The 26,978-nt window shown below is 34.9% G+C and overlaps 2 protein-coding genes across 2 annotated transcripts in view; one reads left to right on the top strand and one right to left on the bottom strand.

The window, feature by feature from the left end:
- The window catches only part of CEP85L (centrosomal protein 85L), an 84,698-nt gene that overhangs the window by 16,575 nt on the left and 41,145 nt on the right, over window positions 1-26,978 (top strand). Inside the window, exon 3 of the mRNA XM_079781490.1 lies at window positions 10,033-10,820. Coding sequence (XP_079637616.1) covers window positions 10,033-10,820 — 788 coding nt within the window. The remainder of the gene's footprint in view (window positions 1-10,032; window positions 10,821-26,978) is intronic.
- On the bottom strand, window positions 14,363-25,515 carry PLN (phospholamban). The gene is made up of 2 exons (XM_079781491.1): window positions 25,401-25,515; window positions 14,363-16,932 (listed from the first exon to the last, which is right to left on the bottom strand). The coding sequence occupies exon 2, from the start codon at window positions 16,841-16,843 to the stop codon at window positions 16,685-16,687; it is 159 nt and encodes a 52-aa protein (XP_079637617.1). The 5' UTR covers window positions 16,844-16,932; window positions 25,401-25,515; the 3' UTR covers window positions 14,363-16,684.

Raw genomic sequence — 26,978 nt, 5'->3', positions numbered from 1 at the left:
AGTAAGTTAGGACTGGCAGGGCAAAGCGGGACGGGGGGGGTGGGGGCAGGGAGAGTAGTCTACTTCTCTTAGCCATCATCCACCAATACCACCTTTCCCTAAGTTCCAGGCAACCACGAATTCTGGGTGACTTCATAAAAGTTCCCCAGGGCTCTCTCTCTCCTTTGCTTGTATATTACAGTGATTAGGTTTTATTAGTTTATTTTGCCAGATAGTTTTTCTAAAACACCTCATCTTAATGTAAAATATCCTCTTGTTTTTATTCTTTGTTTTTCTTTCTCCCCCCCCCTTTTTTAACAGAAAATTTCAAACATGAAATAGTAGAAATAAGATAAAATGATGAACCCAAATGTATACAACATCAAATTTATACAATTACAATTATAGCACAAATCTTATTTCAGTTATTCTCTGCTTACCCTCAGGTCCTCTTAACCTTTTAATTATAATAGTAACATTGAGAACTTACCAGGTAAAAGGCATTATGATAAGAAGTTTACATGATTGTTACAGTTAGATGTTAGGAACAATTATATACCGTATTATAGGTAAACTAAATGATACTTAGACCATTCTCTAACCTGTTATCCTTATTTTATTAGTGGTCAGTTCATTGGTGAGTAAAATTGTTTTTGAAAGTTTATAGTTGTGAAACTTCTAGGACTCTGATAATGGATACTTAAATAACATGACTTCCAGATATTACAGTGGATTAGTTGGTTATTTGGCTTTCACTTAACAAAAAAAACCATAAATTTTTACAATATTATGCTTTTTATTTTATACATGATTTAAACTATTTTTCTTTATAGAAATCCTTCTGAGGTAAAATATAATTATTTTCATTTTACTTACTGATGAAAAATTAATATTCAGCATGACGATAACCTGTCTGGGAATACACTGCTGTTCAAGTGGTAGAGCTAAGATTCTTCAAATCAATCCAAAGCTCTGCCCTTAGCCCTACTATGTTAGATATCTGTATCAGAAGGGAGATGCAGGAGGGGAGCAGCTCCAAGGAGTATAGTGTAGGAGCATTTGGGTAATATTAGATTGAGAAACAGGAGACCAGGATTCTATTTTGAGATTTGTACTTTGTCAAGTAATTTAACCTTTATGGACTTTAGTTCTTCATTTGCATATGGAATAGGTCAAAGGTTATGCACAGAATACTTTTTTGCTTATGAAATCAAATAATTTCAAGGCAGTATTAAAAATAATTATGATTTACATTTTATTTCAAACCAAATAACCCTTTTCACTTGCCCTCTATTTCTACTTAATTTTTTGGTAGTCTACATTATTGCTTAAAATGAAATGAGCATTATAGCTCTCTTAAGTTTGCAGAAATTAAAATTGTTTGTTGGAGGTATATTTTGTCTATTCATGTTACCTACAATGTTATACATATATCCATTTATTTATTCATTCACTCATTTTTTTATCTATCATTTTGCTTCTTGGCTGATAGAATATGAAAGCCTGTACCTGACCAGCTGAGCTGAATTTAGTCCATTTTAGAGATCTGTGATGAGCCATGCGTTTAGGGAAGAGATAGTGACTCTACTTCCCTTCAGACTTGTAAATAGAGGACCAAATAATTTCTTGTTTGTTCAGTCATTAAGTAATAATTTTGTTCTGAGAAAATTTGCATTTTCAAAAATCATATCTCATAATTTAAGAGATAGAGTTATATTTGATTTGTAAAAATTGTTATAGAAGAGAGAAAATACTTATGATTCTCTGCAAGTAAAATGCTTGATGATACTTAATCTTAAATTGAAATTAGTGGGAGATATCTTAGAAAATGGGTACAACTTTATGAAATTTTAAGTTATTGAAGAAAAAATATTTAAGTTTTTGTGTAAATAAAAAGTGATCTGTTTTTACTGACCAGCTTTTCAAATGAGTTTAGCTTTGAATTGTTGACCTCTTTAAGTTATATCTCTCAGATTTTCCTTTAAATAAATTGCCAATAATCTAGGTGCAGATTAGAAATACTGCATCTAATTTGTGAATGGTAGACTTCTGTAATTATTTTTAACAAGTACTTTTAACTTTTCACTCATTTTTTTTGGTTTTGATAGAATTTGAAGTGGCTTAACAAAATGCAATTGAAAAAATATAAAATAGACAAGAAAACATAATAATGATTAGGCAGTAACACAATGAGAACTAAGATTTACACAAAATTGCACACTGTTACTAATCATGCACAGTGGATAATAGGCCATACATTTGGCTTTTGGGAAACAGAAGTTTCTATCTTTAAATGTAAAGAATAAAAGTAAGCGGTTCAAGAAAGCATGCTTTTTATAATATTGATACCTGGCATATAGTTTTCCTAATGTTCTTAACCATTATTTTTGTATGATTTATTTTTTTCCAATCATTCTCAGACTCTACAGATACAATAATGCCAAAATAGGACCTAATATTTTAGGTGTATCTTTTGTAAACATTTAGCTGGATTAAAAAAATTATTTGGACAATTTTGTTTTTTGAGTGAATTTTCACTTACTGTAATGATTATGTTTAAAAAATCATGTTATATACTCTTTCTGCTTTTTCTCATTTTTTTCATCTTTCTTGCCTTCTTTTGATTGACTTTTCTTCATGTCATTTTTTCTAGTCTATTAGAAATTATAAACTCTATCTTTAAAAAATATAGCTTTATTGATATATAATTCACATACCACACAGTTCACCCTTTAAAGTATACAATTTAATGCTTTTTAATATGTTCTCAGAATTGTGAAACTATTACCGCAATCCTATTTTAGAACATTTTTAGCCTCCCTAAAAGAAATCCATTAGTTGTCACTCTCCATCTTTCCTTCTAGCCCTAAGTAACCACTACTTTTTCTATCTCTATATATTTCTTTGTTCTGGACATCCTATATAATAAAAGCCTAATATGCAAATCAACTGAACAGCGGAACAAATGGCGGAACGACCAGTTGCTATGACATGCACTGACCACCAGGGGGCAGACGCTCCAATTCAGGAGCTGCCCCAGCTGCAGGCCCCAGGCCAGCCAGGCGGGTGCCAGTGGGGGTCCCCACAGATTGGCCCTGATCGCCGGTCAGGCCTAGGGACCCTTACCTATGCACAAATTTTGTGCGCCGGGCCTCTAGTCTATAATAATAAAAGCATAATATGCTAATTAGACCGGACGACCTTCCGGATGAAGCCAGGGTGCAAGGGAAGCCTGGGTCCCGGGTGCCAGAGGGAAGCCTGGATCCCAGGTGCCAGAGGGAAGCCGGTGTCGGCAGCCAGGGGAAGGAAGGCCTACTCTTGCACAAATTTCATGCATCCGGCCTCTAGTTTCATATAAATGGGATTATTTAATTTCCTTAGTGAAGGACTGATTTTCTCTTACCATGTTTTCAAGATTCATTAATATTGTCATATGTATTAGTGCTTCACATCTTTTTTTTTTTTGCCATATACTATATTCTGTTGTTTATCTGTTCATCAGTTGATGGACATTGGATTGTTTTGACTTTTGGCTATTAGGAATAAGGCCCCTCTAAATATGGTTTTATTTCTCTTGGGTTTATACCCAGGAGTGGAATTGCTGGGTCATACGGTATAACTCCATGTTTAACCTTTTTGAGGAACTGCCAACCTGTTTCCTAAGCAGGGACACCATTTTACACATTCTCTCCAGCATTGTATGAACAGTTCAGTTTCTCCATATCCTTACCAACACATCTTTCATTTTGATGATAGCCATCTTAGTGGGTGTGTTGTGGTGTCTCATTGTGGTTTTAATTTGCATTTCCCTGATGACCTAATGATACCGAGCATCTTTTCATATGCTTTAATAAGGCCATTTGTGTATCTTTGGAGAAATGTCTATTCAGATTCTGCACCCATTTTTACATTGGGTCATTTATATTTTTATTATTGAGTTGCAAAAGTTATTTATATAATTTAGATACAAGTCCCTATTAGATACATGATTTACAAACATTTTCTTCCATTCTATGAGTTGTCTTTTTACTTTCTTGCTGGTCTCATTTGCAGCAAAAATTTTTAAGATTTTGATGATGTCTTGAACTTTTTCTTTTGTTGCTTGGGATTTTGGTGCTGTAGCAAAGAAACCACTGCCTGCCATGAAGATTTGCACCTATGGTTCCTTCTGAAAGGTTTATATTTAGGCTGTGATTCATTTTGAGTTAATACATGTGGATGGCAAAAAGTAGGGGTCCAACTTTATTATTTTTTCTGGTGTTAGTACAGCTATACTAGCTCTACCTATTTTTTTAGTTGTTACTGTAGAAGTTATAATATGCATCCCTAATTTGTCTATCTATAATGGTGGTTAGAATCTCTTTCCTTCTCTCACAAATACAAAGACTTTTAAACACTGGAATGCTGATCCACCTTTGTTTTGAGTTGTATATCGTAGTTGTCAAATATTTTGTTTTTATCTTTTTTTAAACCTACAAATTTGGTATTGTTTTTATTGACTTATGCAATCATTGTCCTTAGTTTTAAAAATTTAATTGTAATTTTACTTTAAAAAAATTCATTCCTTTTTACAATTCAGGGCTTCTTCTTGAAAGAAACTAGGGAGATTTTAGTAGTTCTTTTAGTGAGTCTGTGGTGAAAAGCTCCATTTTTGCTTAGCTGAAAATATATTTTGCCCTCAATCTTGAATGATAGCACACATTTCCAAACAATTCTTGGGTGCCAGTTATTCACTCTAACCCTTTGAAGGTATTATTTCACTGTGTTCTGGATTCCATTATTGCAGTTGAGCATTTGGCTGTCATTCTGAGAGTTCTTTTATGAATAGCCTGCCTTTTCTCTGGCTCACTTCTCGTGGTCTGGTGTTTTGTAGTTTCCTTATGATAAACTAGCCCTGCTCTGCAGCTGCGTGTGTAACAGTGAAATCGTAAACCCTTAGGGGTAGAACTGTATTCACATTATTATTGTGAATATGTTTGCATCATCTTTTCTACCTAGCACAGTGCCTTGCACATAATACAGTCCTCAGAGAGTCTTTGGTTGATTATCATTAAGATTCTGTAGATAGCCCTTTTCCTACTAGAGTGTAGTTTAGAATATGTTAAAATATATACCTAAAAATATAGTGAATGCTTAGAAATGTGCATTTGGTTTGTTTGTTTTTAAAGAAGAATGAGGTTACATGTAGCATTAAAAAACTGTCTTTCCCTCATATGATTGTGGCAGTAGTAGGGGAGGAAAAAAGTATCATGGTGTTGTATAAAATTGAATTACTGACTTTGGGTTAGAGTTATTAACATTTTTGTTTAAAAATATGAAATATAATATTTACTATTGACTGATAAATACATTAAGCTGTTACATTTAAAATCAGAATATTTTAATACAGGGTTGTATAGTTTCCTGATTACTTTTTCTTTTAACTGTAAAGACTCATGATTTATTGTTATACTCTAGGTTTGGAGGGTGTGGTCTTATTCCTTTTTACTTTAAGAAGGAGAGAGCAGAGAGATGGCCTCTCCCTAAAAAGAGAGAAGACACAGTCAATGTATTTATCTATTGCCAGGTATGACTAACATGCGAGTAAAACAGGAGGCTGGGATTTTCTTCAGAGTTCAGAATATGTTATCCTCCTATATAATAAAGAGGTAATATGCAAATTGACCCTCACACCCTCACACAAGATGGCTGCCCCCATGTGGTCAAAGATGGCCGCCCCATGTGGTCAAAGATGGCTGCCACAAGATGGCTGGCAGGGGAGGGCAGTTGTGGGCAACCAGGCCAGCAAGGGTGGGCAGTTGAGGGCAATTGGGCCAGCAAGGGAGGGCAGTTAGGGGTGACCAGGCTGGCAAGGGAGGGAAGTTAGGGGTGACAGGCCCAGCAGGGGAGGGCAGTTGGGGGCAACCAGGCCTTCAGGGGAGGGCAGTTAGGGGGCAATCAGGCAAGCAGGCAGGCAAGCAGTTGGGAGCCAGCAGTCCTGGATTGTGAGAGGGATGTCCAACTGCCTGTTCCTAAATGGGCAGTTGGACATCCCTTGAGGGGTCCCAGATTGGAGAGGGTGTAGGCTGAGCTGAGGGACACACACCCCCGTGCACGAATTTCGTGCACTGGGCCTCTAGTCTTAAATATAATTCACTTGCATTATCAGATTGCAGCAATGTCCTCTTAGAGTTTCCCTCACAAACTGACATCTGTCTGAAACCATTAGCTCTTCTCTGCTCTCTATGAATGTTATAAACCTTGCCTCTGGCTTTTAAAAGAACTGCCCTCTGCTGGTTTCAGATTTCATTGTTGTAACTTACATGTGGGCTAGATGCCATTGTAATAATTTGCATTTGGGATTTGTGGCTACAATTAGATTGTATAATAAAAGCACATTAGGAATTGCATTGCATCTGCCTACCTCCAATTGACTGTGTTTTATTGGGCCAAGATAACATTTTTAAAGTGTTAAAATTAATATTTTCTGGACTCATCTCTAAGATATAATGGTCCTTTTTCAGATACTCATCTTGTCAAATTTTTAATTCCTTAATTCATGTTGTGTGTGTACATGTGTATTCATGTGCGTATGTATGTGAATGGCCTAAGCTTTAATCCTTTGTTTTGACAGTAATGAATTCTGAATGTCACAGGAAATCAGATTTTACATTAGAACTTAGATGTTGGTGATGGTTGAACTTAGGATATTCCACTTGAAGGCTTTAGAACTGGAATTAGACCCAGGTGCAGTAATGTTGTAGTGAATAGAACAGCAGAGTCCCTTCTTAAAAAGTGTTATTTCCTGGACCCCCTCTCTACTTTACCTGAATCACAATCTCTTGGAGTAGGCTCTACATGCCAGGTACCTTGTTTTGTATGCTCAAGTTTGAATTATTAGGGGTTGGGGGAGAAGAGGGTCCTAATAAATGGTGACAGAAGACTTGACTCTGGATGGTGGGCACACACGGTGAAATATACAAATCTTATAACATAGAAACCCAGACCTGAAACCTATATGTTCATGGTAACCAGTGTCATCATCCCAATAAATTTAATAAATAAATAAAAATTTTTCAAAAGTTTGAATTGTTTTCAGATTTGTAGAAGTAAATGTTAGCCTGATGTGGAATTGTGTTGTTGTTTTTTTTATCACCAATTGTTGATTTTCTCTGCAGGTGGGAAATAATGAGCCACCAAAGAGAGACAAATAGATATAAGTAGCTGCAAAGACTGCTGATCTCTGCTCTCAGAGGTTTCAGCTGTGACATGGAAAGTGAGCCAGTCAGTCACCTGATATATTATTCATACTTTAGAACAGTGTTCTTTGAGATATTTCACACTCTTTGAGGACACAAAACAGAACCTTGTTGCAGAAGTTTGACTAAATGGTAATGCTCTTGAAAAGAAATTATAACAAGACTTTGTATAAAGTAAAATTGGAAAGCATTGATCTGTTACACTATGCAGGGGTTACCTTTGTTAAGTTTTGGGTATATTCCTTCAGACAATTTCTCTGCTCATGAATATATAAAATTGTGTTTATATATATTCACTTATATGTTTGCATGTTTTAAATTATATATCTATATAGATTGCCCCTCTTCTTCCAAAAGCTATAACAATTTATGTTCCTATCATTGAAGGAACATTTCTTGTTTGGTGATTTGCTTACTGATTTCCTTCGCCTATTTTAAAATTTGGTTGTTAGGTTGTTTTTGTTTATTTGTTTAGTTCTTTGTGTAGTCTACACATTTAGCCTTTTGTCTGTTACATTGAAAATAACATTTACTTCTAGCTTTTCAAAGGTGTCATACATCTTGCTTTGTGCCAGTTCTTTTTTTGAGTCTTTCATGTGTATTGAGTCCTCATTGATGAGGTGACTGTTATGCGTGGAGGTTAAGGCCAGGCTCTTTCCTTTGAGAGCCTTTGAAGACCTGTACAACTCTGCTCCACCTTTACCTTTCAAGAATTGTCTAGAGCAACTTTTCTTGACACTACTCCATACTGCTTATAAATGGGATCATTTGTTTTCCTTCTTTTCGAACCACGTTTTCTGGCTTTTTACTTGGATCAATTAGTATTCTAATCAGCAGAAAAGCTGACTGTCTGATTGAACAGCAGATGAGGAGTTTATGTCATGGTATTTGTTACCTCACAGAATTTTGGGGAGAGCTGGAGAACCAGGGTTAAGGTTAAGCTTGCAGGTAATATGCCCCAAATCACCTCTGAGAACTGTCCCTCTCCTGTGCCACCAAGTGCTGGAGGAAACCGCCACTGCTGCCCACCTGCTGCCACCTCTGGGCTGGAACGTGGCCTGCCACCTCTGCTGCCGCCACTGTGGACGGCTGTGCCTCTGCCCTTGCCTGTGCCAGCCCCAAACGGTAGCTCCACAGGGAGTCAGCCCTTTTTCTCATGTGACTCCCTTCCAAACTGAAACCTTGTGCACATGCTTCCGAAGATATGCATCATAGTTGCAGGGTATATGTTGGTAATTTGAGGTCTAAAATTTATTTTGGGAGTTTAGGCTTACAAGGTATAAATTTTCCTGAGTGTAAAAGATTCTGCAGAAGCTGATGAGAGAAGCTTGAGTATGATAAATGTCCACTATAATATTTCTGCTTATATTCCTCCATCATAATATTTTCCCTCTTCATCTCCAGGTTAATAAATTCCATGCAAAGACCTACTGGCATTCCATTTTTGAATTAGTCTGCTTGGTTCTTTTATCTGAATTTTCTTACGAATTTTTCAACATTTCTTTCCCCATTACTTTATTTCTTTAAAACAATGTAAGAGCTCAGAAGTAATATTTAAATATATTCTAGTATGAGTCAAACAGTTATGGAAAAATATAGACTAAATTGTGAAAGTTGCTTTTTACCAATCACCTCCTCTACCCCCACACTTCACATTGCTATCCCCTTTATAGATATCCTCTGGTAAAAGTTATAATCTTTGCTTTTAATTTGGCAAGTATGATGATTATTTGGCACTTGATGGTAAGTTCATTGAGTATAGAGGCACTTATTCGTTCTTTGGGCTTACATAGAGTCTACTAAAACTGTTCCTGTGTGTAGGATAATACTATGTGAAGGCCCATCTAAGGCAGTAGCTGTGTAATCATTTTGGAAGTGAATGTGCAGAGAAAGATAGGAACCAAACAAGAGTTCTAGTTTGGGAAATAAATCATTGATGATGCCATTAGGGAAGACTGGGACCATAAGAACTATTCTGTATCTGCAGATACGTTGCTGGAACACTTTCTGATTATTTTCTAAGTAGAGGCCGGGTGCACGGATTTGTGCACCAGTGGGTCCCTTGGCCTGGCCTGCAGGGATCAGGCCAAAACTGGCTCTCTGACACCCCTCGAGGGGTCCCAGATTGCAAGAGGGCAGTTCTTGGGTGACGCACCCTGGAATCAGGCTCCCTCCTTTTTGGTTCTGGGTGCATCACCCAAGAATCACAGCTGCCAAGTCACTGCAGCTCAGCAGCTCCTGTGTTGAGCGTCTGCCCCCTGGTGGTCAGTACACTTCGTAGCTATTGGTCGGACTGTCAGACGGAAACTTAGGCTTTTATATATATAGATATTGCAGGAATTCCTTTACCCATATTTCTGATTTGAATTAGAGTTTGGGGAAAGCACTAAAATGCTCAGATTTGGCACAGATTTTCACAGTTTAGGAAAAATGATGAAAAATACAATTTTCTGATAGAGTTGTGTCTGAGTTGTCAGTGCTGGCTTATGAGTAAGACCTGTCAGTGGGGAGCTGCATTTTTCTTTTAAAGGCACAACACTTAGATTAAATGGGATGAATATAACATATCTCAGTAGATGGTAAATGGGCATACATTTTGTTATGAATTAACTTTTAGAAAAGAACGTTTGAAAGCTTGAACTGTTTCAGATAAACTTAAAGGAATAATAACAGTAATACTAATTACTTCCTTGTTTTGATAAAGTGCCTCTCAAAAAGTGCTGGGAAGCTTGTGCAGAGTTTTGTTTTGGCCTTTAGCATTTTGCCTCTTTTTTCCTGTTAATTACACTAATTTGAAATTCTTTTCTCTTTCCAGATCACTCAACTTCAAGTGGCACATTAACTTTTAAGTCTAGCCGATCATTGGTTACTCTTCCTACTGCCCATGTCATGCCGTCTCACTCCAGCGCTTCCGTTTCCAAACACAGGGAGTCATTGACATCAGATGGCTCAAAATGGACTACAAGCCTCCTGCAAACATTGGGAAGCCACAGTAAGGGGGAGCAGGACTCTTCACTAGACATGAAGGACTTCCGGCCCCTCCGGAAATGGTCATCTTTATCCAAACTCACTGCCCCGGATAACTGCAGTCAGGGTGCTGCTGCACACACAGAAGAGTCAAGGAGTGGTCTGGAAAAGCCAGGGAGAGGCAAGGCTTTAACATCACAACTAAGGACGATTGGGCCCAGCTGCTTACATGATAGCATGGAGATGCTTAAACTAGAGGACAAGGAAATAAATAAAAAACGATCATCAACTCTGGACTGTAAATATAAATTTGAGAGCTGTAGCAAAGAGGATTTTAGAGCTTCTTCTTCCGCTCTTAGGAGACAGGCCTTGGACATGACATATAGTGCCTTACCTGAAAGCAAGCCCAATATGACAAGTTCAGAGGCTTTTGAACCTCCAAAATATTTAATGCTTGGCCAACAGGCAGTAGGTGGAGTTCCCATTCAGCCTTCTGTGAGGACACAGATGTGGCTGACAGAGCAGTTGCGGACAAACCCTTTGGAAGGCAGAAGTACGGAAGACTCTTACAGTTTAGCTCCGTGGCAACAGCAGCAACTTGAAGAGTTTCCACAAGAAAGTGAAACACCAATGCAGGTAAGGCTCAAAATCTAGCATTTGCTTCCCTCCAGTGGAGGCTGTGAGTACAGTAATAGCACACGCGCAGTGAGCAGATGGCAATGTGTCCATAGGCTCAGCCTGTTTTGCTTCTGCTTTTGCCTAAAAGCAAAGTAAGCCTAGATGCTGTAAATGCCCAAACTATTGCATTGATAGACTAAACTTCAAAAACATTTGAGGCTGACTAATATGAAAAACTTGGTGTTTACTTCTCGTTTGTGCAATGGACATAAAAATAAAATACCAACTCTAGAAAAACTTGAAACAGAAACATAGGATCTGGCTTGTTATCATAGAACATTAATTTTGGGAATATGAGGTCTTGGATTTGTTTCTGTTCTGTCAAATTCAGAACCTAGATGATTCAATATCCCTGGGCCTCAGTTTTTTTGTTTTGTTTTGTTTTTTCGTTCTTTTAATTGAGATATAATTGACATGTCAGTTTCAGGTGTATAACATAAGGATTTTATATATTTATATATTGCAAAATGATCACCACAGTAAGTGTAGTTTAATTTACATCTGATGTTTTTCTGTGATGAGAACTTTTAAGATTTACACTCTTAGCAGCTTTCAAACTTATAATACGGGCCTCTAGCCCCTCGCCTCTGGGAACCACCTCCAATCTATTCTCTGTATCCATGAGTTTTTTGTTTTTAAAGATTCTACATATAAGTGAGATCATATGGTATTTGTCTTTGTCTGACTTATTTCATTGAGCATAATGCCCTCTAAGATTCAACCATGTTGTCACAATGGCAAGGTTTTATTCTTTGTTATGCCTGGAAAATATTACATTGTATATAGGGTGGGGCAAAAGTAGGTTTATAGTTGTTTGTATGAAAAATAATATAAAAATTAATAAATAATAATACAAGAATAAACTGTGTTTCGCATACTCACAGCTGTAACCTACTTTTGTCCCACCCTGTATGTACCACATTTTCTTTAGCTATTCATCCATTGATGAACATTTAGGTTGCTTCCATCTCTTAGCTATTGTAAATAATGCTTCATTAAAAAGGGGCACGTACATATCTTTTCAGATTAGTGGTCCCCGCCTCTTTGGATAAGTCCCCACAAGGGAAATTGCTGGATCATATGGTAGTTCTATTTTTAATTTTTTGAGGAACCTCCGTACTGTTTTCCATTGTGAGTGCACCAATTTACATTCTCACCAGCAGTGCACAGGGTTTTTCTGTCTCTACATTCTTGTTAACACTTAGTCTCTTGTCTTTTTGATAATAGCCATCCTAAAGGTGTGAGGTGATACCTCATTGTGGTTTTGATTTGCATTTCCATGATGATTAGTGATATTGAGCACCTTTTCATATAAACAAATTAATTCTAACAAAAACTGCAAAATTTTCCTAGAGCAAATTTTTTAAATTATTATTTATTCCTGGTACTAATAAAAGTGTTAAAGATTAAATATATTCTATGAAAGAAAAAGGAGATCACTTACCTAGGAACCTCACAAATCTGAATACAACCCCAAACATACATAACTTAACGTGAGAACCCTTAACACATCCTGCATGCCGCCTTTGCTCTTGTGTTGAACTCTAGTTCTTAAAATGTTGATTATATTTAAAGCACATAATTAGACAGAAGCATCATTATGATACCTGAATTACAAGTCAGAAAAGGGCAATTTAACCAGATGTATTTGTGATTTATCAATTCAAGTGACTGAAAGATAGAATCACCTAATTTTAAAAATACTGTATTTTAGTTCTCAAATGCTTGTTATGGGAGAACTGAGATCAGGCAGTCATTTCTCCAGTTGGTCTTTGCACAGAATTGTAGTTGTCCAGAGAGGCTGAGTATTCCACTCCAACCTGAAGTGGGGGCGATAGAAAGGTAACTGAGAAAATGGGTTGAATTTAAAGGTTAAGTATTAATTCACTCCTTCTTTCATTCTGCTTAGATGAATGAATCTCTGCCATAAACAAAGTTTTCCCTAACCTAACAGTGCAGTGAGGGTAGGCATCTTGAAGGTGTATTGTGGAGCAAAACTTATTTTTAAATCTTCCCAGCACATGGTAGAGGAAGAAAGCTACTGAGGGACAAAATTTGCACGCACCCTGGAAAGTTCCACTTTTTTATTAACCCTATTTGGGATGATCTCTATAGTGCTTTAAAGTTTTGGAGTAGAAAGATAAAACTAGGTAAAGAAAACTCAGACACTTAAATTGCAATGTTTAAATGATCACTTCTCATCTAATTCCCTTCTTGGACTATTACAGAAAAAAAATATTTAAAAAAATGTATTTTTATTGATTTCAGAGAGGAAGGGAGAAGGAGAGATAGAAACATCAGTGATGAGTGAGGATCACTGATTGGCTGCCTCCTGCACGCCCCCTATTTCGGATCAAGTCCGCAATGCGGGCATGAGCCCTTGACTGGAATTGAACCTGGGACCCTTCAGTCCGCAAGCTGATGCTCTATCCACTGAGCCACACTGGCTAGATTCAGAAAAAAAAATCTTAAATAACTTCTCCTTGGAGTGTCCAGTGCTATCTTTATTATTTTAAAAGCTCTTATCTTAGTTGATTTAAAAAGATTCTTTAAAACATTGACTTCTCTTGAGTCTAATTTTTACATGGAGGGGAGAGCTACAATAAGGATCAGCCTATTCTTTCATGTGAGCATGCGTATGATTTTTAAGCACAACTACAAAACTCTCACAGTGAAAAAAAATGTTTTTAAACCAAGAAAAGGAATCTGGCGAGTCATGATCTAACACCATGATAGGTTTATATAGAACTTTGTAGCTCTTGGAGTGTTTTATCTCATTTGATCCTCACAGCCTCCTTCCCCTCTTATTTTCCTCAGATGATTAATATTGTAACATGGAAGTTTTGTCTTCTGAGGACTCAGTCCAGGATAATTAGTGAGTCAGCTTTACAGTCTTCTGTGCATAGTGTTCCTTGATTCCCACGTTTTCCACCAAATCAGCGACAGTGCAGGTAGTGTAGTGTTCTGAGGCATTTTCCTTTGTGAATGAAGAGAAGCCATCTGTGCCCTCGGTTGGTTGGGGTCTAGGCTTCCATGTGAAATGCCCACCAATGTCTTAGATTCTTTCCTCTGTTGTACATCACCCCTCTCCTTCCACCCTCCCCAGAAGCTGTCTGACCCACAAGAAGAGAAAACAAAGTCTTTTTTTTCCTTTGGAAAAATGTATGTCTTTCCATGTTCCTGTTGCATTTCTTCTTGCGGGGAGGGGCTGGATATGAGGAGTGTGTACTTCTACACACACCATTATCCATTGGACACATTCATTAGTTAGTGAAAAAGCATATAAATGAATTTTGTATACATGCTTTAATAAATAAAATTAGTAATACTTGATTTTTTTTATCTGTCAACTTTCCTATATAGTATTAGAATATAATTTTTAGACATTTTAAAGTGTGCTGTTACTTAGAAGAGCACAATTTTTTTGAAAATTTATCATTTTTCCACTTTGCCATAAGACTGAAAACTAAAGTATAACTCATTTCTAGGTAGAAGGAAATTCATTATTTTATGTAGGTCTGCCCTCTTGTGTCTGTACTAGAAAATCTTGATCATAATGGGGATAGTCACCAAAAACAACCCACAAAATCGAAACTGCTTATATTAGATTTTTTATGATAATACATCATATCAATCATGAGTGTATTAAAGAATGATTTCACTGAGTTCAAGGTCATTTTAATATAAGTGATTTGCATTAAATAAACATTGTAAACTAAAATATAAAGGCAACATTTTAAAAGTAATTAGTTTTTAGAACTGTGAAGTTTGGAATTTATTATACAGTAGAAAGTATTTGAGCATTTGGCATTTACATTTTTAAAAATACATTGCTTTATTATACATCATGATAAACAGAATAAATAACATTTAAAGAATGGGTTTTTGTTCTGCATTATACCTGAGTTACAGTGTTCTGTAATCATCAAGTATAAGGTCTTAATTTCTATTAAAGGCAGAATGAAAAACAATCTTTACTTGTAATTTATTAAGGAAAGCCCGATATCTGCACAGTTTATAGTTTGAAGTTGATGTTGTGATGAAAAATATATTAAAAGGAATAGAGCTTGTTATTTCAAATTTTCCACTTACTTATAAGATCATGCAGCTAATTATAGAACTTGGTTACTTTTTGCATGGGTAATTGCACCAGTGAGGTGAATGTGTGTCTTCTTTATAAGCTTCTAGTTGATATTAGGGGTCTCTAACCCATAGATAAGGCTTTGCTCAAGAAATGCCCTTGTAAATATGATATCCTTTTCCCCTCTGTTCCTCAGATGTGAGCGAACCCCCTCCCATCTCCAGTACTGCTCAGGAATTCAGAAAAATTTTAAAAATAATGTCTCTATCACTATTCCGCTGCCAGCACTGGTGTTACAAATCAAGGTCAATGTTGACTTTTCAAATACTTTTAGTAACTTAGTAACCATATTTTAACAAATCATACAGTAAATTAAATGTTCTCTACTCCTTTAATAATTGCTATATTAGTAATATGTCTTGAACTGAACTTAAAATTATTGGATAATACAGTATGTGTAAACCATTTTAGACTTCATTTCCAACTGAGTCTACTTAAATTACCAAATTTTGATTGAATATATTTTTCATCACTAATTTTTACTTCTGTTGTTTTATGAGTAGTTGCAAGAGGGGAAATAGGAAATGTATTCAGCAAGAAAATAATTATAGATTACTATTGTGGGGCACATGATTTAGTGTAGTAGAGTGGCCTACCATATAAGTGTTTACCATCTGGTTGGTAGATTAAGGAAAGTAGCTATATTCTGTCATAAACAATAATAAGAAAAAGTTAATTTCAAAATGTAATCAAAGAATTAGTTTTATTTTTCAATACTTGAGTTGTTATATTTTTCTTTTCTTTTGTTTGCCTACATTGAGTTTGAGGATAGAAGACAACCTATAAAATATGAAGTCTTAAGATTTCATGATTCCAAAGATAGAGTATGGCAAGTTATATACTGTAACACAGATAATCAATTACAGTGCCATAAATTAAGGTGCGACTCTATTCTATTAGTGTAGTAATTATGGCTAATCACACTGTCATCAGTTAAATTAACCAGCACTTCTCCTTTATTTATCATAATGTCCTAGGGAAAATAGATTTATGGTTATCTACATGTACTAGCATTCTATAATTCTTTAAAAAATAGTTAAGAGAAATTTTATTTATGTAATAGTATGGTCTTTTTTTTCTACTTGATTCTCATGAACTTCAAACAATGTTAAGGTAAGGATAGTAAAATATTTTAGAATGGAGATTATGATAGTTACTAAAGAGATGTCTGTATAATAATAAAGAAAAGGTGAGGAATCAGTGGGCTATTTGAAATAATGACATGTCATTTGAGTGATTATTTTGGTACTTGGTGAAGACCTGAAAAATACATAATAAACATAAAAGAGGCTTTTACAGTACAATATAAATTATATTTACCCCAAACAGTGAAGCTAATGCATTATATATGAAGTGACTTGTTAGCAGTACAGGTTCAAAACTAAACTCCTAGTTCATCCTCAGAAAAGATTTGGGATTGAAATTTATAAGCTCTGTTGCAGAAATCAACAGTTACATTATGCACACTTATAGTCATTTTAAAGTTAATTTTGAAAATGGAGCCTTTTTTCATGTTTACAAGATCCAGCAGATGAATACATTTGCTAATAATTTCTTCTGAACCTTGATCTTTTCATGAAGAATTTCCTCTTCCTGGGAAGTGGTCTCTTCTCCCCTCTCCGTGGGTGACAGACTTAAGCTGATGGTGACAGGTTGCAGCACTGGACATGGCAGCAGCACTTCAGAGAAGCATCACGATGATGCAGATCAGCAAGAGGCATATTAAGATGAGACAGAAGTTGATGAATAGGTTCTGGAGATTTTGACGTGCTTGTTGAGGCATTTCAATGGTTGAAGCTCTTCTTAGAGCAGAGCGAGTGAGGTATTGGACTTTCTCCATGACTCGGAAGGCAAGGAAGTCTGAAGTTTTAAAGGATCAAGAGAAAGGAAAAAAGTGGGCAGCCAAATGTGAGATCACTGTGAGGTAGCCTGGAATGTAGAAAGAGTAAATGGATTAGGATCATATGTGCACCTGGTTTCTGAACAGGTAAAACCAATTTTGTATTAATTCATCTTCCTCAACGTTATTGTATTTATCACATCTTATATCTCTGTAGTCTGTACATGTGTGCGCACACACACAGGTGTTTCCTCGTCTGTCCTGTCTCTCTGGGTTTTTTTGGTGAAGGTCACCATGATGTCGTATTTGTCTTGTGTTTGGAATGTAATAACTTTAGTCCTTGCCTCCTCCTCTCAAAATGATTAGAAATGTAGTTGTTTTAGGGTGCACCTTGTTTTGGGCTATTGTCTTGGGCAAAAAGTTCTTACATATAGTTTAATTAATACTATATTTCTCTATGAGCATAATTGTTGTAAGCATTAGTGTCTTAACAGCTCTAGAGCAAATCTCATAAGAAATGCATGCAATAAAGTGTTCTTCGGATGTTAATCTAGTCCAAAATAAAATAGTTAAATGAGAATTGTTTCACCAGTACTACAGATTCAAATATTTGTCATTCCTTTTTATGATTTCACTAGAGGCCCGATGCACGAAATTCGTGCAAGGGGCTCGGCCCCCACCGCCGTGGTGGCTGCAGGCCTCTTGCCTTGGCCGCCCCCCCCAAGGACATCCGGTCTAATTAGCATATTATGCTTTTATTATTATAGATAGTTCTGTAGAATATACTATTTTAGGTAACATTTTAACAAATTTTGATACTAAGTACTGCAGACTATCAGGCTCAGAAGTCATAGCAATAAAATCATCATCTCATTCTCTACCACCGATGGTAACTATTTATGAATGACCTGTACTTACAGGCAGTGGGTGACATTTGCTTTTCTTTCAGAGCTCCCACAAGCTATTCTGCATGATTAATTAATTAGTTGCTGCCTTATTATTTGTGATAATTAATAAAACAAAATAAAACCTAAAGCAATACATCACTGTAGAAAGATAATAGCTACTAAGATTTGAGAATATCTTGTTGTCAATCAGGATACTTCTAAATAAATTTTGAAATAAGAAAAATTATGGAATAAAAAACCATCATTAGTGCTTAGAGATTATATCTGTTGACATTTGTTGAAATAGCATTGTTAGTCAAGATGTTACTGCCTTACTCCAGCTACCAGATTTAATTTTCTCCCATCTCTCTCTATCCGATGAAAACTCATCTTAACCTGTTAGCTCCATTTTTTGTAGAGACTAGTGATGAAGAGAGCAGAAGGGAGAATGAGAGAGGGGGAAAGAGGAAGAGATGTATCAGTGAGACCTTAGCATTCATTTTTACAAGGAAACCCTGTGGTAAATAGTAGTTAGATTCTGTAGTTTCAGTACTTCAACTTGGCTGTATTATAATTGGAATTATATACTAGACCCACTTTCATTGCTGGAGACTCTGGCCTCCTTCATAGTGTTGGTCTGTAGTGAGGAGATCCCATTAGCTAACATATCACAAACTTCATTCTCTTAAAGAGTTGGTAACAACCTGTGTTAATCTAGTATACATTCTCTAACAATTCTTAATTGTCCAATACCAGTGGCTGTTACTTAATTTATCTATAACACTCTCTACTTAGAAAATGGCAGCTTAAACTTGTTATATATTTAATTATTTTGGTTTCAGTTCCTTAGATAAAATACTATAGAAATAAAGGGGTTTTCTCTTATTCTTTAAGAAAATGCATTTTTAAGTTGTTTCTGCTTATATTCGCTTATAGTAGATATAGTGATTTTATACTATTGGGTAGTTGTGGGGAGGATTTTCTTTATTGCTTTATATATTTGGATGTATAAGGATATATTAACAGTACAGTTAAGAAAGGAGTAAGAATTAGATTGGCAATTTCTATTTGAGCTTGTATTTTTGTGCAGTTTTAGGACTTAAATTGTTTAAAAGATCTGAATTTAAAAATTGTTTTGAGACAAAACATGGAAAAGGAGGAAGCTAGCCAGTTGTTCATCATGAAGCATTGTATGTACAAGAGTCATTCCCTGTTATGACACTGGTGAGTGGTGTGTCAGTCACATGAACATGTCACCTTTCCATAAATACTTCATTCCCTTTTATGATTCTGTCGTTTGCACATGTTGTTCTAGCTCTGCCTGGAATGTTCCCCCCACTCCCCCACCTTGGATTGTTTGCCAGGCACATTTCAGTTGATACTTAAGGCCCAGTTTAAATATCACTTCCTAATAAAACCTTCCATTAAGTTAGAATGATTAGCAGCTCTGCTAGTTTTAACACTAGTGCCCTACTAGTGCTAGTAGGGCACTAGTGTTACCAGTATCAGGATAGCTATCAGGCTGTGTTTCAATTTTAATTTACATGTTTGTTTCCTCAACTAGACTTCTAGTTCATGAATAAAAGGAGCCACGTGTTTATTTTGTATTCTTTCACTTGGGGCATAATTGGTACTATTTGAATAACTCAATGAAGTTGAATAAGGGATTTTTATTATTTCCTTTAGTATTTTTGGAAAATTGATAATGATCAAAGATAGTGCTGTGATTAACAAATTAGCCAATTAGAGTAACAGAATTTGATAGTTGAACATATAATTCCCAAACACTTCTCAAGTCTCTTCCTATTACAGATGAGGAAAGTGAGGCTTGGAGAATTTACATCAGACGATTGCAATTTAGAAAAGTTGTTGTCAATGATTAACAACATTAACCTGAACTAGGCTTTGTACAAATGGGTATTTGGTGTTTGTGAAATACAAAGTGGTGTGCCCTAAAGAGATGAGCTCTCTACTGATAAAAGTGTAAGGAATATACTTTAAAGATGATCTCATCTTTCAACAGCCAGCTATTATTGAAAAAGGATAGTTTGTTCTCAGAAGCAAATTGAGTATAAAGATAGTGGTTGTTTCTTGTCAAACTTAGAAATGTTATAATTCTGAAGTGATTTGTAGTCAATTTATAATCTTATATATTTATAATCTTATGCTAAAACTAAAAAACAACTCTGCTTCACATGCTGAAGTGTTTGTTGTATGCATTCAATTTATTGGACCCAATTCATTTTACAGTGGTACAGTCTGAAATATGCTGAGTCCTATTCTGCTGAACTTCCAAAATTTGTATGATGATAATTAGCCAGAATTCATTCATACCAGATGAGGCTTCCTATTTCATGTTGACAACTGAAAAGCTGTGTGTGGGAACAGCACAGTCCTGTGTTTGGAGGTGTCTGTGACCTTTACTACATCATAACAACATGATTGTCAGGGGCTTATCATTCTTTCTCTGCAGTCATAACCATTCTGAGTTTAGAACTCCCCCTTCTTAGAGCCAAGAACCTAGAAAAATAGTTTCACTTTATTTTCATTTTATCGGAATTTTTTAGAACATTCTTTTAGGATAACCAGAAATAGATTGTTTTGGGATGTTCTGAAATTGCTTCTGGCTTAAACAGCCATGAAGACAGAAATTAGCCCTTACCCTCTCCCCCATTTACAGGATGATATTTGTAAGTTAGGTATTTGGAACAAGAGGAGTGAGGATGTCTTAAAAATTAATTAACTACAGAAGCCCTAGAATTAGAATATTGAAAATATGAAAGATGCTTTGATAGGAGTTCAGTTGTAGAAATGCCAGATCCCTGTCTCTTGAGTAACATGTAAGAGGCAGAAAAGTGCCCACAGAGTTATCTTGCGAGTCTGTGGCATCTATAATTATTGTAATTTTTGGAGGGATGGGAGAAATAACTCTTTACTATTTTTTTGTAGGATTTAAAAGCCTTTGCTTGTTTACTTTTCCTTTTTTTTTTTGCTCAAAAAGGTGAACTTGGGAAGTAAATGCAATGAAGTTCAGGATAGTATCCTGTTTTCTTGAGGTGGAAGAAAAAGACAAACCACAGGCAGCTCTAATCCTTCCAACAAATGTGTGCCACGTTAGGCAAATTTTGGGTGGAAGGTACTGCATCAGTTTCTGCAGGAGTCCTCACCGAGTCATTTTCTTATGTATTAGCAGATGCATCTTGTGCAAAAGGAACCTCAGTACACCTTTGAAAACATTCCGTGGTCTGTTTTATGAATTGCTAGCAATTAATGTGTATGCTGAGTATTCATCCCCACCTACAGTTTAAGTACTTTTAGTCCTTTGCAGAACTTTCTGAACCAGTTTTTGGGGGCGCTCCCTGTGCTGAATTATAAATTTCTGAGATTTAAAAATCTATATTTGTGGAATTCAGATTTTTGCTTTCTTCTTATTTTTGCTTATTTATTCTTTTAGTAAATGTGGGCATATTATGCTAGTAAATTCAAATCTGACATTTTTTAAAATTCCCCCCCATTTAATTGGTTCACAAGATTAGAATTCTGTATAGATTTGAGCTTACAGGATTTGTCTGTATTGGCATTATTTTGGGATTTTATTTTTTTTCTACTATTTGCTGTCATTTTTTAAGATAATCTAGACGTGATTGTATATGCAGCTTTTTTTAATTTATTGAATTAAATCAGGAGAGTTCGTCATTAGATTTTTCATCATTCTGTTAGCATCCAAAAGTTATTTTGATAGAATTATTTTCCTTTTGAGGTTGCCTAATGCTAAACTTGGAAGTTCTAATTGAAGTTAAATGTGACAGCAACATTTCAGAGCTTTGTTAGTTCACACTGGCTATTTGAAAGAATCTTCAACTGCTTCTGCCTGGTTATGAAAAGAATTGTATAAGCATAAAAATCAGTTTATTTTCAGACCTTAAAATGACTCCATAGCCCTAGCTGGTTTGGCTCAGTGGATAGAGCATTGGCCTTCGGACTGAAGGGTCCTGGGTTTGATTCCAGTGAAGGGCATGTAACCTAGGTTGCAGGCTTCCGGCCGTGGTCGGGGGCATGCGGGATGCAACCAATCGATGGGTCTCTCTCTCACATCAGTGTTTCTCTCTGTCTCTCCGTCACTCTCTAAGAATCAATGGAAAAAATATCCTTGGGTAAGGATTAAAAAAAAAAAAAAAAGACTCCATAATGAAATGTTTCCATTGCTTTAAGCTGTGCCTTGAGGAAACTTGATTAACAACAGTGCAGAGAGATTTTCTCTTTGAAATTGGCATATTGCTGTTGCTGTTTTGTCTGTAGGCTTGTCTTCATTATGTTTATTTTGTTAATATTAATTTATTTTCAATTAAAATATTATTTTTAACCCTGCAGTAGTTGAGACTAGATTCTTCTGTTGAGAAAAGATTATGTGGGGAGGTAGTGTAGGTGAACTTTTAAGGAAAAATGAATGCCAAGTTAAATATATGCCCACTAATGTGAGAGGATTTTTTTTTTAAAGACCGGAAGGTGGAGTACATTATACAAAGCACTAGAGGGCCTCAGTTGACTACAAGTATACTGGGGTGGCGATGTATACTCAGGTCTCATTTTCATGTATATTTGGTAATAAATGCATCAGAATTATGTAGGATAAGATCACTGAGCACTATTTCTAGAACATTCAAGGAGACTACATATTATCTGGCTTAGGTCACTGTTATTTAGAAGGATTATTTCCTGGATTTCTAACCTTCAAGGTTCACTCCTTTGCTGGTATGGTCAGCACTGTGTTAATTCACAGCATTGATGAAGGCTAGTGATTCCCATAGCATAAATGACAAAATTCCTCTATTCAAGCACCCCAAAATATATGGGGTTGGATATTTTAAATGGTAGAATGTGAGGAGGTCAGAAATGAAATTAAGAAAAATTAAAGATTTAATATATAACTGGGACAAAGTATGAAAAGTTTTGAAAAGTTAACCTGGATTTTAGGTTATCAAAACTAAATAGATTAAAGGCATGAGTATTTTAGCAATGAAACAAGTTAAAGGAAACTTAAGTTTGATTATGTTATTGTTTTTTAAAGTCTGTGTAACTATTTTGAGTTTTGCCTTCCAGGGTGTATTACTTAACTAAGGTCATCTATAATTTTCTTATATCCCTGGCTTTGAAAATGATCAGGATAATATTATATAGGCTATTAAGGATATAATGCCTTATGCACAAATAAACTTTAAATGAAATGGAGTGATTTAAATTACAAGTTTGTATCCTCTAACTTTGCTTTTTAGAGTACCATTGATAGCATTTGAGGACTTTTATTTTGTTTTTCCAATGTCCTGATTTATTTTTAAGCCACGTTAATCTGTGGATGGGATGTGCATGTGGTTTAGAGTTAGAAAATCTTGGCTCTTGGCCAAGGCTCCACCATTTCCTAGCTCTGTGACCTTGAGAATTCACCTTTTCACATCTGTTTCCTAAATTGTACACTAGAGATGCAGTGTGAAACATATAGGGAACTAAGAGGATCAAATGAAATGTTTGTATACACCAGTGCATTTAGAAAATTGTTCAAGAATAAAGAAGGAAGTTTTAATTGAATCTTTATTTCTAGGATTGGTAATAAATATACAGTCTTAGAAAGGTAATCTAATCTTTACATCTAATGTTTACTTAAAATTTTAATATATCTTATTATATAATTAAAATATTACATAATGTAATAAGTTAAAAATATTCTTTATTTTTAACTATTTTATCTATACAAATATTCTATCTCTAATTAGTGAGATTAAGAAACAATATGTACAAATAAGAACCAAATGCATTTTTTTCTGGAATATTTTTTTCCTTAATGTTCACTGAAATACTATTAAAATAATTTTTGAAAGTTGAGTTTTAGGAAATGACAGTGATGTGACTGATGTCTCTTAATAAAGCAAAGTACTCTAGCTCTTTCAAGTATTTTTTGTAATTTAAACATCTTCCGCATTTCTTCCATTTTATTCCATCTGACACTTTTTTAGCACTTAATTTTAAACCACATAGCTTTATAAACAAAGACCATACTTAAATTTTACCTTATGATAGAGATGAACTAGTTGGGATAAATGTCTGGCACTGATGCATAATATTTGAAATTTGAACAGTAGTCACTGTTAATCTGGACACACTATCTGCGGAAAACTTTCATAGCAGAATTTATGCTCTTTCTAGAAATTGTCAATTTTTTGGAGCAATATGTGATGTGGTGACATTCTGATACTATAAAGACTCACAAACATCTCATTTGAAATGTGAGGATGTAATTTGGTATTTGAGTAAAAATGAATAAATATGCATATAAAAACACCTGCACTGAGTGACTTCTGTGTAATATCAAAGGAAAAACATGCTATGGATAAAGTGATATTCAGAGGCAGGTTGGGTGCCTCAGTAGACAAAAATTAAAAATGATTTTGCATGCTTTAAGGAAAGCTGCTTATGGATATACAGTGTTCTTGTCTGTATAAAGCGGTAGAGTTAACATTTGTCATAGGAACTTAGAACTCTAGAGGTAAATTTTATTTTGACATACATAAAAAATAATGAAATAAAATTGAAGTACTATTCTTTATGCCATAACTGAGATTTAAGAATGAAGACACATTTCATATATTATATTGAGGATTGTAACATCTTGAGTAGAGTAGAATTCAAACAGAAGTTATATAATTTATTGTGGCATCTTTAATCCTGAGCGTTTCTTGCACTTTTTTCCATTTTTCTTTACCCCCTTCCTAAATGCAGGAGGGGAGACTGAAGAACACTCGGAGATAGTAACTTGATAAAGGCATATTCATTAAGAGGCAGAATAAACACTCATTTTATCATATTCACTCAAATGAGATATTTAGGAATGTTTTGCTTTCAAACTAATGTCTGTTTTTAAAGTGCTGCAGTACTATTCTGTAATTTTAGAAAGAATTTTGCATGTGGTTTTGACAAGTGTTTTAAAATTCCCAAACTCGTTATTGATGCTGTAATACTGAATTTAATATAAGTAACTCAATTTATTAAAAGCTTGGATTTTTTTAGCAGTGTTTGTTAAAGTTGACTGGACTTTATAGCAAAAAAGAAGTCTTCAAAAGCATTTTTAAATAGTTTATATTATATATTTTAACACCAGTTTATTAATATTCCCTATAGGGAATCATAATGATGATATTGGAATAGTCATGCCAGTAATGTGCATGTTGTACAATCACACAACTATTCATAGTATTCCAGATGTAAATAGCCCACTCCCATCCTGTTTCTTATCAGAGTAACAAACAACAAAATGAAGCCATTGTCTTTGCATGTAGAAATCAACTCATCACTATCACCTAATATAGTAACATCATTGAAAGGTATTTTAATTGGCAAAAAAGCACTTTTAAAAAGCAAAATTAAAGTGAAAGTTAAACCAAAATGACAAACCAATAATCAGGATCAAAGATGAATAACCCTTATCATTTCAAAGTTGTCTTATTCTTTCTGTCACTTGACTGGATAAGCATTTATTTAGAAATTAAGCTTTTTGTCATAGCAGACATTTTATTGTCTAACTTTGAACTGAAATTTACAACATGCCATTCTTTTTTTAAAAGTTCAGTAAGTTTGAATTGCAGAAAGTATTACCCAAATCAATGAAATCTATTTCTTACCTTGACTGTTGTGATGATCCCAATATATAGAGTATTGTGAGTAGTATGAAGTCTTATCGGCGTTTAGCTGGAAAGTTTTCTCTGTTACCAGATTTATGGGAACAATTGAAGTAGGTGGAGGAGAAAAAGTGTTTTAGGGAGGTCTTATGATGTCACACAGGAATTCTGAAGTTATGATTGGTTAGCCATAGTCTTATCACAGCCAAACTTTTTAGAATGCCATTTGTCTTACTTTAGGTGTGGAAAGGTCATTAACATTTTATGCCTCATTTTCTTATTTTTGATTTTAAAAAGTATGAGATAGATGAATGAAATAAATAAGTTTGGGATGTAGAAAGCTCTTTTTGAAGACTCGTGCAGCTTTGGGCTTAGAAATGATTGTATACTGAGAATGCTAATATTGAAGAACGAAAATAGTTACATTAGTAAGAATTTTAATAGAGTGAAAATAACAATACTGACTTAAGCCAAACAACTTTTGTTGAATTGCTGTTGTTTTAATTCTGCAGCTTCATAATGTTAACTTCTAACAAGACAATAATTAAACATTTTCACAGAAAACAAATTTTCTACCTTTTCCTGTTTTATTTTTACATTGTTTCCCTATACTTACCTGGTATGTATGTCAGAAAGCCAGGCTAACAACTAATTTTTGGTTTTAAAAAATTAGCTTTTTCTGATGGCTAAAGTAAGAAGTAATAAATGTACTTAATACATTTGTGTTTCCTTCAATTAGGGTTTTAACAATATCTAAACAGTGATTCTCATATTTAACTGATGCATATCACCACAAGAAAAGTTGTACTTTAAAATGGAAGTATTTAGGATTTTATAATAGCTGCATTAAATTACCATAAAATATCAATAAGTTGACACAGAATCAAGCATAACATTCTAGCAAAAGAGAAATAATCACAAATTCTTAATTGCTGGCATCCTAGTTAATGATACTTTGTTGACAATAGGTGTGTATGTGTTGGAAATTTTTGTGTAGTATTTCTAAAAGGAAGTGCCTCATTTAATACAGCAGTTTTCCTGAAAATTACTGTATAAATGAAATTTTAGTAAATGGGATGACATTTTGAACTTCCTGGAACGGTTTGTCTTAAGGTAGAAGTAGGAAAAGAATTCTTTTGAAAAGCCAGGCATTGTTCCTGTTTTATTCTGATTTTTGTTTATATATTAGATTTACTTAAATCACCAGACCTGCAAAGTCTGATTTTTAAGTCTCTTCTGTAATTTTGGGATAACTATTTGTTAATATTTAATTTTTTAATACTTAAGCAGAGTGAACTCAGCCTGCTTTCTCATGGGGAACTAAAATGTGTTGCAGCGGCTGCTGTGTGTCCTTAAATGGAGATGATTTGGCTTCCTCAAAGAGATAAAATCATTCTCTAGTGCAAAATCTTTCATTATTTAAAGAATCAACTAAAACTAATAGAAAAATAATATTTCTGCAAATATCTCCTGTGAACATTGCTAAGGGGAAATTTACAACTTAAAAGTAAAACCCAATATTAAAAATACTGCGTGAATAATGTTTGACATTTGCTCAGTGCTCTATAAGCATTTTTTTCT

This window comes from Cnephaeus nilssonii (genome assembly GCF_951640355.1).
Source record: "Cnephaeus nilssonii genome assembly, chromosome: 9".
NCBI lineage: Eukaryota > Metazoa > Chordata > Mammalia > Chiroptera > Vespertilionidae > Cnephaeus > Cnephaeus nilssonii.
Note: the sequence above shows the minus strand (reverse complement) of the source record. Positions and strands in the feature narration are given on the sequence as shown.